Source organism: Martes martes (assembly GCF_963455335.1).
Source record: "Martes martes genome assembly, chromosome: 12".
Taxonomy (NCBI): domain Eukaryota; kingdom Metazoa; phylum Chordata; class Mammalia; order Carnivora; family Mustelidae; genus Martes; species Martes martes.
In genome coordinates this window covers 91,236,593-91,250,415 of record NC_137900.1, presented here as the reverse complement: position 1 = coordinate 91,250,415, position 13,823 = coordinate 91,236,593, and the positions used below count along the sequence as shown (strand labels likewise).

At 46.2% G+C, this 13,823-nt stretch overlaps 1 protein-coding gene across 5 annotated transcripts in view; it reads right to left on the bottom strand.

Annotated features, from left to right (window-relative positions):
* Window positions 1-13,823, bottom strand: part of NUP214 (nucleoporin 214) — a 98,282-nt gene that overhangs the window by 65,110 nt on the left and 19,349 nt on the right. For 3 of the 5 annotated variants that reach the window (XM_080819212.1, XM_080819214.1, XM_080819215.1), the window contains 9 exons: window positions 12,563-12,735; window positions 10,792-10,889; window positions 7,575-7,661; window positions 7,235-7,384; window positions 6,131-6,289; window positions 3,452-3,555; window positions 1,386-1,568; window positions 621-706; window positions 437-520 (listed from right to left, as the gene is read on the bottom strand). In XM_080819212.1, the coding sequence (XP_080675338.1) occupies window positions 437-520; window positions 621-706; window positions 1,386-1,568; window positions 3,452-3,555; window positions 6,131-6,289; window positions 7,235-7,384; window positions 7,575-7,661; window positions 10,792-10,889; window positions 12,563-12,735 (1,124 nt within the window). The remainder of the gene's footprint in view (window positions 1-436; window positions 521-620; window positions 707-1,385; window positions 1,569-3,451; window positions 3,556-6,130; window positions 6,290-7,234; window positions 7,385-7,574; window positions 7,662-10,791; window positions 10,890-12,562; window positions 12,736-13,823) is intronic. The other 2 variants (XM_080819213.1, XM_080819216.1) reach the window with 1 other exon arrangement.

The window sequence follows — 13,823 nt, the reverse complement described above, 5'->3', positions numbered from 1 at the left end:
TTTCTTTCTTATTTCTTCCTTTATTTCCTAAGTAGTTTCCTAAGTATTTCCCCAACCCCAATGCAATTCTACTCCAAACCCTACAAGTTAGACAAGTAAAGCATCTTCAGACAAAGCAGAGGTCTGGGTCCCTGGTACCAGCTCAGTGCTCTCCAAACCCTTGGGAACCACCACCACCATAACCGAAGGACTACGGAACACAGTGTCAAAGCCACAGCTACTACCTTGAACTGCCCTGAACAGTATGTACAAGCTGCTCTCTACTCTAATATTCAGATGGACAACAGATCTGGGGACATTTCTTCTATTTCTTACTAAGAGCCAAAGGAAAACACAGACACACAGACACGGATACATGCAGACTCCTCCTTCCATCTCACTTTCATACCAGGTACTGTATGTTTGAGGCTAAAAATTGAGGACCGGTTTCCTTTACCTGGGGCAGTGGATCTCACTGGGGGGGTCTTCCTCTTGGCCAAGAAGTTTCTTAGCTGTGCTTGTTTCACGGGGGACAGTTTAGCTGCAAGAAATTCATGAACCCATAAATGCTTAAGACTTGGTTTTTAAGAAGTCAATAGAAGAAAATGCAGAGAGTTAAAGAATGAGAAGAACGTGTTTACCTGGCACTCTGGACAAGGGCTTGGTGTGAGATTCTATGGTGGTTTTCAACAAAGCATTACGGAGACTTTCGAGGTCACTGTCAAAACTAAAAGAGGATTGTGTTACATACAAACCAACTATGACCTGAGAAATCTCCCCAAATATAAATGCCAGAAAGCCTCCCCAATATGGAAACAGGAAATCTGACCAATCAATCAACATAACCCAATCCAAAAGGAAAGAGATTACAACCTCAATACCTGTCCCCTCCCCCCACCAGGGCAAACACAGCTCTAACTGCGCTGTAGCACAAAGGGCAGTTAGAATGCACACATCTGGCCTAAAGGCAGAAACATAACAACACCCCAGTAACTTCAGGAGTAAACTGTCTAACTGCCAGGTCTGAAAGTTTTTACTCGAAATGAGAAGTCAGAGCTTCTAGACACGTTAGTCAACCTAATTCTACCGGTTAATTTTCAAAAGAACAACGCTATTCACATAACATCTGCCATCATCTACTGGCATCTGTCTCATGTGGCACGCTCAATTTCACTCTCCAACAATCCCGAGGCAGGTACTGTCACTCCCATTTTATAGGCAAAGCAACAAAGGCTCAGAGAGGGTGAGGGACCTGACCAGGATCACACAGGTGACAGCAGAGTCACTTTCAAACCCACATCTGAAATACTCTACAACTTGTGCACGTGACTCCCAAACAGTTAGCTGTTCCTTCAACCACATTCATGCAGTGCCAGTGGCACAGACAAGCCCATTCCCCTGCACACCCATGAGTGCTGCTCTGGGAGCTGACATCCGAGGGCAGGCTCCACTGGGAGGTTTGGTTATAGAGACGGAGCTGCTGGAGACTGTCCACCAGGTGATTCAACCTCTTCCTCTGCTGGTTGATGATTTCCCGGTTGTTGGCTAGCGTGTTAAACAGCGTCTCTCGCTCTGGCACAAGCAAGCGCCTGTTGACAACAAGGAAGAAAATATTCGACATGAACGGCGCAAGTACTACAACGGTAACAGTGAAAGAATAAATCAGAGAACCCCAGGTGGACAGGCAGCGTAGGGAAATTAACCAGAACGTAAAAACAGGATGAAAGCTTTACAAGGATAATACAGAATGAGGAAGAAGAAGCTTAGGGTAAGCAGGCTGGGCCTGTAGCAAAGGACAGCATCATCAGACAACCTCACAGAGGTTCCGGGGAAGAAAAGGGTGGGAAACAGAGTCAAAAATGGGGGGGGGGGCAGGGAATTAGGGTTTGGCTATTTTCCTGCATGTCAATTGCACCAAGAAAAAAAAGCCCTGGGGTCTACTAGAGTTCCGTGGGCATCAGTCACTTCCTCAGGGTGCTGTTAAGAAACACTGTGCTAAGCTCTCGGTTTAGCAACAGGGAGGCACCCCCACCTGAAAGATCTAAAATAAGAAAGGAACAATAGTCCCTTTCTTTCTGGTGACAGTTCAACATAAATTTTTAAAATGGCATTTCAGTAGGATACAAAGTAGTATTAGACGGACTTAAAAACAGAGATGCACTAGAAAACTACAGATTTACAAACTTAAACTCTGCAGAAAAGGAACTTAAAAAAAAACAAACACGTGAGGTAGAGAATACATGGTTATCCTAAAGGGAAAGAAAGTCCGGCTTCTCTGTTAGCATCATACATTGTTTAAGAAGCTAACTTATTAATTAGCAGAGAGAAATCCATCTGTCATGAAGAACAGAAGGCCCCTACTGTCAGGTCGAGCCATTCCCTCCCATACACTTGAACATGAATTTAGACCAGTGCAGTGAGCTGTGACAGCTCTAATGGGGCCCAACTGCCCAGGGGACAAGTGCCCAGATCACAGAATCCTCCTGCTGACAGCGTCTGCAGCATCGATGCTCACCTCTACCTTCCCCTACCTATGCTCCAAACTGAGGCTCACAAGGCAGGTACAACGCCTTCCTCCGTGTTGTACAATATGACATATTAAATTCTGTTTGCTGAATTTTAAGCACATTCTAGCCCAGCCCCTGACATCACACCCAGCCTGTCCCACTTACAAGTTCTGTGATCCCACAGAACAGCAAGTAAACAGATCATTTCCCGGTTTGCTTCCTTACAGGGCTAATCACACTCCTCAAGTGTAGGTGTTCCAGGAGCCGAGCATTCTGAGGGCTGATCTGTTTCTCAGCTTTCCTGTGGGCACCTTCACTGTTCTCACAGTGTACCGCTTGCAATTACCTTCAGGAAAACAGATGGCATGCGACCAAATGTCTGGGGACAGAAGACCAGGGTAGTACGAGGTTTTCCTGTGCCTTTCCTCCTCTCTTCCTTCTAAGTCATCCACACTAATGAGGAAAGTTTTCTCAACAAGAAGATTTGGAATATACAGAAAAGTATAAAAGAAAAATTCCTCTTAACCCCATCTCACAGATATAACTGAATATTGTGGCAGATTTATTTCTAGCCTCTTTTCTACATTTAGATCTCCAAACTGAGATCATCCAGTATAACTTTTGTCTTACCTCGTCCGTATTTTGGGGGGAAAAAATTCAGTGGTTACACAGTATTCTGCATTAAGGAAAAAATGTGACTGGACGTATTCTGCCACCCCTCTAACTTCCAATATTAAGTCAAATCTGATTTTTCACTGTCATAAACTGTGCCGCGATATAAATTCTTTTATGTAAGCTGCTGCAAATGTGGCTATTACTTCTATAGAACAAACTTCCAGAAACATGGTGGCTGGGTCGAAGAGAATGAGCAACTGCAGGGTTCTCATCAGTGCCCGTAAGTAATCTGTTCAAAAGGCTATAGCAGTGTCTCCTGCAACCCGCGGTGGATGGGAGACCTCGCTCACTTTTGTTTTTTCTTTTGTTCCAGATGCCGATCCCATTCCAAGTCTAGCACATCGTTCACATCCTGGACAGCAAATTTCACATACTGATGAAGGCGCCGAATTTCCTATAAGAAAAAAAAAACGAGAAGGCAAATGACTGAGTTTTCCAGTAGCTTGGAGGAGGGATCAAAACAATCAAAATAATTTTGTAAGATTTTTCTACTGGGCACCATAACGAACAAAGAAAACACAAGAGCAGAACCTTCAATATAATCATTAGAATGTCATAATTAAAACAACAAAACTCAATCTTTCTAACTGTGACAGAGGAGTGGTCACAAAGCACAAGGAAGCAGGCCGGGTGTGCTGGCCTAGGGCTCCAGGGGAAATGCTGTTACGCGTTCTCATTTGTCAGCGCCTATTAAAGCAACTCAACATGCTCCAGGAATTTTCCACTGCTCTCTGCTGCTCCAACAGCACACCCATTGGGCTTTTGCTATCCTACCCATGAAATTGACTATAATACAGACAAAATGATCCTACAAAAGTGCTGAAACTAATTCTGCATCTATCTATTCATAGCATGGGACACAGAAGTCTTCTTACCAGGTGAGAAAAACTCACCTCTTCTCAAAGAACAGTATCAGCACTAGACATGGAACTGACCACTCAATGAAATTCACATCTATTTTATTCGAGGCCTGCAGTAATTCTCAGTCCGGTGTTAACCTTCATGGCTACACAACCTGACTCTCAAAAATTAAAAGTGCAATAAAGATGAAGCATTCCATTAAACATGCATACAGAGAAGACAACGTGCCATACGCTGTGAATAAGTTTTTACACTTGTACAAAGTTCTTACCATGTTTAACTGGATTTTTGAAACTACTCCGGGCTAAGGGTATATGCCCCAAGTGAAAAAGAGCAAATTGTTCTTCATAAAGAGCCAACCCAATTCCAGGAAGCAGCAGTAACCTTAGCTCTGAGTATAAATTTCAGCTCCCTACTCGATGGCTGTAGGGAGGCCCTGTCCTTTGAGCACAAGGGCCGCCGGGCCTTGTGCATTCGAGAGCGCTGCTGCTCCTAAGTGCCCCCCTACCCTGTCTACCTGAAAAGCCAACTTCTCTTATGAGGCCTGTCACAGACACTTCTCTGTGGCTTAGCTGCCCCCTCATCGGCACTACCACAGCAACTGATCTCACATTCATAGGTTCCCTTTCCCACGGCCGGTTATCCACCAGGGTCAGCACGGCACGGCGGCGAGGAGCCCAGGCTCCGCACCACACTCAGGCTCCAGCATTTACTCATGGGGACACCTGCGCCGTTCCCAGCATCTGCCTCCTTATCGGTCTTTTGTACATGGTATGTGCTCGATAAATGCTAGTGGTTATTATCTTAGTTTTGTGACAAAAAGAAAAGCATTTCCTTTTGAATGGGGCAAGTGTCCCCCCTAAGCTGCATGCTTTTCTTTTGCTCTGGACACAGAGCAAGAGGTGAAAACGCATGAAGGGACAAAGTGTATCGAGATGCAACGAGGAGGCAGTTGTCTGTTGAGTGGCAGGTGGGGAGCCCGCTCTCTTGCTATGACAGTAAATACCCACAATCCTCAAGGGCCGAGAGACACAGCGGGGGGTTCCTCAACCTCTCTTTTCCTACCATCAGTCAGTTTGCCAGGTATGGGACGGAAATGGCAGGAAGTGTCGAGTCTGCAGTCTCAAACTCCCCAAGGCAGGAGGGCATTCATCACACTCTCAGACCTCACATTCTAGGAGAGAAGCTCAGAGCAGCCACGCAGGCACCCTTTCCTACCAGGACTCTGGCAAATGCAGAGAGAGGAGGTGAACCCGTGAAAGCTTGTGACGAAACAATTTTCAGTAAACTGAAAGATGAAAATGAAAACCAGATTTTGCTACAACAGAGAATAAGAATTATTATAAATGAATGAGAGAAGTAACTTTGCTGAGGTCTGGTGTACAGAAAAGAGCCCACGCAGGCAGAGCTTTCCAACTGTTCACTCTTACTAACATCACAATCATGGTCAAGCTCTTGAGACCGTGGGGCCCAACTTTTGTAACTGCATATAATGGGATCAGTGACTCTCATCTTGCGGTGCAGCTGAAGTCTAGAAATACTGTGGAAAACACTCCCAGCACCGTACTTAGCGCTCAACGAGCATTTGCCACATGAAATCTTGTTATTCATGATTTGATTTTTAAATATATCTTTTTCAATGGTATGCTTTCCACCAAGCTTACTGCTGAATCAAGAATTCTTTTTTTCTATATAGATTTTTTAAAAAGATTATTTATTTATTTATTTGACAGACAGAGATCACAAGTAGGGAGAGAAGCAGGCAGAGAGAGAGAAGAAAGCAGGCTCCCCGCCAAGCAGAGCCCGATGTGGGGCTCAATCCCAGGACCCCAGGATCATGACCTGAGCCGAAGGCAGAGTCTTTAACCCACTGAGCCACCCAGGCACCCCTGAATCAAGAATTCTAATGCCAGTTTTAATTCTGTAAAACACGAAGTGGAAAAGTGCTCTTTTCTTTGTCACAGCCAAGGACATCTATGGAAAGTGGGCAAATTATTCACAGGAAATCAACAACGTCCGAAGGGCAGGCCCCTGATTCGAGACCTCACAAGGGAGAATGACTTGCAGGAATTGGTTTTAAACCTCTCACTTGGGCTGGATCCTCCTACCTGGAGCTGGGCTTCGCTCTTGGGGTCCAGGGGTCTCTTATAGAGCAAGTGCAGATACCCAGAGTCGCAATCCCTCTCGTTTTGTTCCCTGGCTTCTTCTACACCAGCAAAGCCCTCAAGTAGAGTTGTTTTCAGGGTACTGATGTCTCCATGGAGAGACTAGAAAAGACACAAAGGCCATACTGAGACAAAGAGTGGCATTTCCGAGAAACAAACCTCTCTGACTGGATCAAGGACAACTACTTGGTGTTTCTCCAATAGCTTACACGATGCACCTGTGAGTCTACAAAAAGAAAGTCAGTGTTTGAAAAGAAACATACAAACATTTCACTTTCTGAAGTTTTTTTTTTTTTTTCTCTCACTGAAAAACCACATATTCCACTGACCAGAAACTCAAAGAGTAAGAAAAGCTACTGGTTTTACCTACAGTCCCACTACCCGAAGACAATCACCGCTGACAGCCCGGAGAACTGGCCTCTTTACGAGGACTGTTTTCAGAGCAGGGCTCTGGAGGCAGACGGTCAGGGACTGGCACATGGTAACTAGGTAGCTTTGGGCCAATGCTTTCACCTGTCTACACTGCAGCTTCCTGACTTGCAAGAGAGAACAACAGCACCTACCAAACAGGACGGTGTGAGGAATCCGCAAGATAACACAGTGCCTGGCATGCGGTAAGCAGTAGTAACAGGAACACAGTAAATACCATTAACAATAAATACACGGTATTTTTATACCGTATACGCTCTTAAACCTAACCCTTTACCATAACCTAATAATTTATTATAAACTATGGTCAGTTTTCAAATATACCTAAGCTAGTAACTATAAGAGACTTTTATAGAGTGGCCGGTATGTGTCAGGGGGGTAGAAACTACTAATAGTCCATTTTCTGTATGAGAAAACGAAAACCTAGAGTAGCTACATTAACTTGCCTAAAGTCACATAATTCGTTAAGTGCTGAAGATAGGATCTGAACTTGGGTGTTCCTAGGTAAACTACTCATCCTTCTTAAAAAAACAACACTGGGGCCCCTGAAGAATGGAGTGCTGGGAGAGCGACTCTGAAAGTACAATTCGAATGAGGAAGAACGGTACAAGCCCAGACCTCCGTGGTCTCCTTGATCTCCGAGAGAAAGGTGTGCAGGTCGTCGGACTCCATCCGCAGCATCTTCATCTCCTCCAAAGCACCCACTTGGAAACAGGCTTTGGAAGTCCGGGCTTTCAGTTCTCCCAACTCCTTCTGAAAGTGTGCGATCTGCAAGAGCCAGAAAAGAGGAAGGGCCACGGGCTGAACTCACGGCTCCCGGGCCGTCACAGCACACGGCGCCAGGGTGCACCGTGGCCGAACGCCAGAACAAAACAGTCATGCACGGGTCTGCACTCAGAGCCACTCCAGTCTCATGGTCAGGGCTACTTCTGGAAAAAATCTGCAGGAACGACTTTACCTCCTCCCCGATGCCAGCCATCACGGGATCTGACTCTTTCCACTGGTGTCCCTGCTTCTCTGCAACGGGAGGCTGAAGTGATTTCGCCTGCAATGGAAGGCACAAGGTTGATAGACGCGTCCCCAGCCCCTGTTGAAGCAGCAGCTTCAGCGCCCCCTCACAATACAGTCACTGCTCCCTTGCTCCTTCTTTTGAACCCATACTGACCAAGTACCTACTTGCTGTAAGGCATGTTCTAGACAGTGGAGAGAGGCGAACAACACAGAAGAGGTCTCTGCTCTGCCGGTCCTTACGTTCTACCCAGACTAAGCAGTAAACCAGCCAGATCATTTTAGCTGCTGACAGTGACAGATCAAAAGTAAACAGGAACCTAAGAAGAGAAAGGGGGCACGAGTGGAGAGGAGGGGGCCTGGAAAACCCTCACTGAGCACAGTCTCTGAACTGAGTCTGAGATAAAGTGGAAAGCTGCGGAAAGCTACAGAAAGTTCTACGGGAAGCACCTGGCAGGCAGCGAGAAGAGCAGGCGCAGAGAACTCGAGGCAGGAAAGAGCTCTGGCATGGTGGGGGCCGAGAGACAGAGAAGACGTGGGCCGAGGAAGTCAGGGAGGGAACTGGAAAGGGCTGGGCAGGTCGTGTATGACTAAACCAAGGAGCCTGGGTATTTTTCTAAGGGTGCTGGAAAACTACTGTTGGAGCTCCGGGAGAGTCTGTTCTTTGATTTAGGATTTTAAAAGATCTCTCTTGCTGCTAAATCAAGCACAGATGTCAGTGAGAGGGAGAAGAAACAGGGAAACCAGGCAGGAGGGTAACGAGGCAAGAGACGACAATGGCCTGAAATATGACGTTCACGGGGGCAACGGATGTGGAGTCATGCCACACACACACACACACACACACACACACACACACACACGACACATCAGCATACAGCTGACAAGATCTTCTGCTAGTAAGGATTAGGGGGAGCTTCTGTTAAGTAGCGGGATCCAGAATGCCTTCTGGGTTTGGGGCTTGAGCAAACCACCTGAAACAGGTTCTGAAGGAGACAGAAATCAAGAGTTCTGCTGTAGAGACATTATAACTTGAGATGGCCTTTAGATTATTGGATACCTACAGCAATTACCATATAGAGGATTTGTAGACTGCATAAGCAACCGTTAAAACAGCAAGCATTAGGGGCATCTGGGTGGCTCAGTGGGTTAAGCCTCTGCCTTCGGCTGGGGTCATGATCTCAGGGTCCTGGATCCGGCTCTCTGCTCAGCAGGGAACCTGCTTCCTGCTCTCTCTGCCTGCCTCTCTGCCTGCTTGTGATATCTCTCTCTATCTCTGTTAAATAAATAAAAAAAAATCTTAAAAAAAAAACACAAACAAACAGCAAACACTGATCTCATAAATACCATGTGTTGTGCACTATGCCAAAAGCTAGACCTATAAGGTGGGCATTTACTGTGTGCCCTGTGGGGGTCCATGCTGAGGGCAGGAATGAGGCCAGTTGGCAAGAGAAGGAAAAACCATGACTCTGGTCTCCAGGGCACACAAATCAAGTGGGAAAGTGACATAAAATTCTCTCAAAGTTAAATCATAGTAATAAACTGAGATGACAAATTATAAATCTAAATATGAAAAGAAAATAACAAAGCTTTTAGAAAAACACAGGAAAATATCTTTTTGACACCTTGGAACCAGAAATAATTTCTAAAACAGAACACAAAAAGCACTAATCATAAAAGAAAAGGTGGTATACTGAACTATATTAAAAACTTGTCATCAAAAGACACCACGAGCAGAATGAAAAAGCAATTCACAGAGAATGTATTTGTATTATAAGAAACTCTGACAGAAATCTGTAAGAAGACAGACAACCCCATAGAAAAACAGATTAAAGACTTGAGAACAGACAGCTCATTAAAGAAGAGATTCAAATGGCCAAAATCACATGGAAAAAAGGCTGAATTTTAGTGGTCACCAGGGAAATACTAATTAAAACTGCAAAATATAACAATAAGAAACGAAAAATAGCAAGACCGATGAGGATATGGAACAGGCGACTCTCTTATACTCCCGGTGGACATTTACTGAAAAGAAATATACATGTTTGATCTATGGCCCAGCAATGCCACTCCTCAGCCTACACCCAACAGAAATGCATATGTATGTTCACCCCCAGACCTTGACCTCAACTAGCATGCTCGCAACAATGCTATTCGCAAAAACTTCAACCTGGAAGCTCTTCAGATGTAGAATAAACACTTGTAGTATAGCCGCCCCATGAATTCCACACAGCCACAATGATATGGATCAATCTCAAGAACATAATGTTGAGCCAAACTGCCCGATACAAGAAAACACAGTGTGACTCCATTTTAGAGAAGGTATGAACTGGCCAAACTAAGCTCTGCTGTCAGAAATCATAGCAGGGAGCCCCCTTCGGCAAGGGGAATAATTAAAAAGGGCACATGTAAGGGAGAATTCTGGGGTCCTGGTAATGTGCCATTTCTTTTTTTTTTTTTTTTTAAGATTTTATTTACTTATTTGACAGAGAGAGGATCACAAGTAGGCAGAGAGGCAGACAGAGAGAGACGGGGTGGGGGTGGGGGAGCAGGCCCCCTGCTGAGCAGAGAGCCCAATGCTGGGCTCGATCCCAGGACCCTGCGATCACGACCTGAGCCAAAGGCAGAGGCTTAACCCACTGAGCCATCCAGGCACCCCATAATGTGCTATTTCTTGATCTGAGCTGAGTGTTGTTACCAAGGCGTATTCAGCTGGTGCACGGAAATACTTTTTTCCCCATGTGTACTACATGCCAATAAAAAAGTTAAGTCAAATAAACTGAGATGTTATGGATAAACTGAGATGTTATGGAAAGCACAGAAGACGGCACTGGACAGATTTCTCAGTTACTATGGGAATGAGAGGGAAAAAAACCAGGCGCTACAGTCTTTTCAGAGAAAGAGAGAGAATACACCAAAGCCAACAGCACGACAAGCTCAGGAACCAGCAGAGAAAACAGCACTAAGACGCTGGGGCTGAGAGAAATGGCGTTTAGGAGCAAACGTTCCAAACGTTCCAAGCTCCGACTTCAGTAACTCCCATCACGTAGCGCAAAGTGCTATTTCGAAGGCATAAATTCTAAACCACGAAACCCACTTTAAAAAGAACACGCATGACGGGACAGTAGATGAATACACACACCACGATAAGGCGGGTTTGAACATACCTGGGGAGAGCCTGACTTGGCCAGTGGAGGGGTTATCCTGGGTGACTTCTGCACCATTGAGGGCACGGGGCCTGGGCTGCCCTGAGTAGACCGCCCTGCTGGAATAAGAGGTCAGTGAAAACAGAGAGCATTTCTTGCCTCCCAGCATAGGTGTCCTTCCCTCAAATCTAAAAAAGTAAGCTTCTCTGTGTCCCTGGCCTCCCTTCCATGATTTATGTTACCAAGAGTGGTATCCAGTTTGTCAGGACTGATCCAAGATAATGAAACAACACATGATACATTTTTAGATGTGAAACCCTATTTTATAAAGCAGATAAAACTGGAAAGTCTCTGATAGTAGCAGATATGTGCATTTTTGTGCAGGCCCCGGAGGCTGGCCATTCGGCCCATCCTGACTCCCCAGAGACTCCTGTTGCACATCTGGAAACTGGGGACAAAGTGTAAATAATCCCATTACCTTGTAAGAACTCACATGGTCTTCAGGACCCTCCTGGAAGCTTCTAGAAAAAGGCTTGCTTTTTTTGCACATTAAAATCACCTAAGGAGCTTTTTAAAAGAACAACTATACCACAAACTCATACCCAAACCTCACCTCCAGAGAGCCTGATTGAACTATTAGGGATAGGATCCCCCAGGGAGTCTAGAGTGCCAATGGACTTATAATCCAATAACCCAGGACCCTCCAAACCGTAAGAATTAAATAATGGCAATGGGGTGGGGGGTGGAGATCCTGGTAGTGAGCAGTGGAAATGGAGACCATGTATGCACATCACAGTTCAAGTTTCCTCTCCTACACTGAAAACAGATATGAAAAGACTAAGGCAAGACTTCCCAAACTACTGGCCTGACCTCTCCACGAATGTCAATGCTGAGAAAGATGAGAATGGCAAAGAAATATTTGACATTGAGACTAAAGAGAAAAAACTGGAATAGAACATGTGGTCCTTGACTGGAGGAAAAAAAGCCATAAAGAACATTATTGGGACAACCGTGCAAGTGTCAATACGGGCTACAGATTAGATTATGGTTACATTTCCTGAGTGTGATAACATATCACGTAACCCGGTATTTAAGAGATACGTGCTTACGTGTTTAGGGGTGAAGTCTCTGTGATTAACTCTCAAATATTTTAATGAAAAAAAATATATACTAAGAAGACACAAAGCAAATGGTGCAGAATGTTACCAAGTGTTGTCTTGGTGGAGGGCACAGTCTTTGTTACACAGTTTACACAACCTTTCTGCAGGTATGAAAGGGAAAAAAGACCCAGGTACGTTTGCTCATGGAGTTATACTATGCACCTGGATCCAACTTGGTTATAAGAACTATTTCCACTTATAATCGTCATTTAGTAGAGACTTGCTCACAGTAGGGCTGAGTGTGAAAATCACAGTCAGCCATCAGAAGCAATAAGCCTATGAGTACTGCAGCCCTCCCTCGTCTACGGAACTTTCTGTATTGTTCTGTAACTGCCCTTCACGTAGGGCAGGCTGCACATGAAGACAGATGGCACGCAACAAGAGACTTCCTTTTGAATCATCAGGTACGCTTAGCTCCATGAGAAATGTCGGGAGAGCCAAGCGTGGCAGCACCCGGGTCGCGGCAATCCTCACTGCGGAGAGTACGACAGTCATAGCTCACCAGCATGAGACACAGGAAGCAAGAACAAATGGTCTCGTCTGACTACGGGGGCGAGGGTTCCTAACAACTGAAACACACAGACGTTAAGAACTCAGGGCTGAGCTCTGGAGCAGTTTGCTTAAAATCATACCTGATGCCGAGGGAGAGACTGAGGACTTGGACACGGAGCTGGGTGGTGCTGAGAGGGGCGTGGGGTGGCTGAGGGGTCCAGAAGCAGCTGGCTTGGCGGCAGAGGGGAACGGCAGTGTCGCGGGTGCACCCTGGGAGCTGATGGCAGGAGTGGAGGGAGCCACGGCAGTGAACCTGAAACGGCAGCCCGACTGCGTGAGGAGCGCCCGCGCTGAGGCCCCTTCACGCTGGTCGTGAGCAATGCCACCGAGGGGACTTCCTGCTCCTGTGCTTTTGCCTTCGGGAGACAGAAACGTTTAGCTATTTCTTACAAAAGGTGGACGCTGCCAAGGAAACCTTTTATCTTATCTTCTGCACGCTGAGGAATAAACTACTCCATGCAAATAACGAGACCTAACGTGAGGGAGAAATGAAGTCTATCAGGACGTGAAATATTTTTCTTTTATCAAGACAAGTTAAAAAAAAATAATAAAAAGGAGACGGGGGGCTCCAATAAACTTAGGAGAGGCCAGCATTGTCCTTCTGCCGAGGAAATCACTGAGAACTCACTTCGGGGCGCTCAGTCCTCTGGGGAGTGAGAAAGGCAGAGGGGAGCAGATCACCGTCTTTGGGACATTTATGGGCACGGAAAGTTAAGTTTCACCTACAGAGCAAAAGCCCAAAAACAATCTAAATGTCCAGGGTGAGCTGACTGGCCAGGGACGTTTCAGTGAGAGGTGGCTGTGTGACAATGGCAGCAGGGGGGGGGGAGGGGGGGGAGACAGCCAGCACTGCCTCCGGGGCAACAGGAGCCAGCAGAGGGGAGCGCGGGCGAGCTGGGATCGCTTCCCGCAGGCTTGCATGCTAGCGGGGAGAACATGAGCAGCAGAGAAAGTGGTAAAAAAAAAATGGGATCTGAGGGAACCGGCAGGAGCCCCACGGGGAGGAAAGCAAGGACCACGTTACGGAGTCTGGACTGTCCTGGAACAGCAGTGAGAGGCCCCTGAGGACCGTGGGGCAGGAGAGTCACCTGACACAGGGGCAACTTCACAGACCATCGTGGTGGCTGTCACGAAGCGCCTCGGAGAGTAAAGGGGAAAAGGACCACAAGAGATTCATTCCCCTTCTAGGACGTATATTCCTTATTGCTTCATTTTTTTAAAAATAAGGAATATCAGGGCGCCTGGGTGGCTCAGCTGGTTGAGCATCTGACTCTTGACTTCAGCTCAGGTCATGATCTCGGGGTCATGGGATCGAGCCCCGCAGGGGGCTCCGTGCTGGGC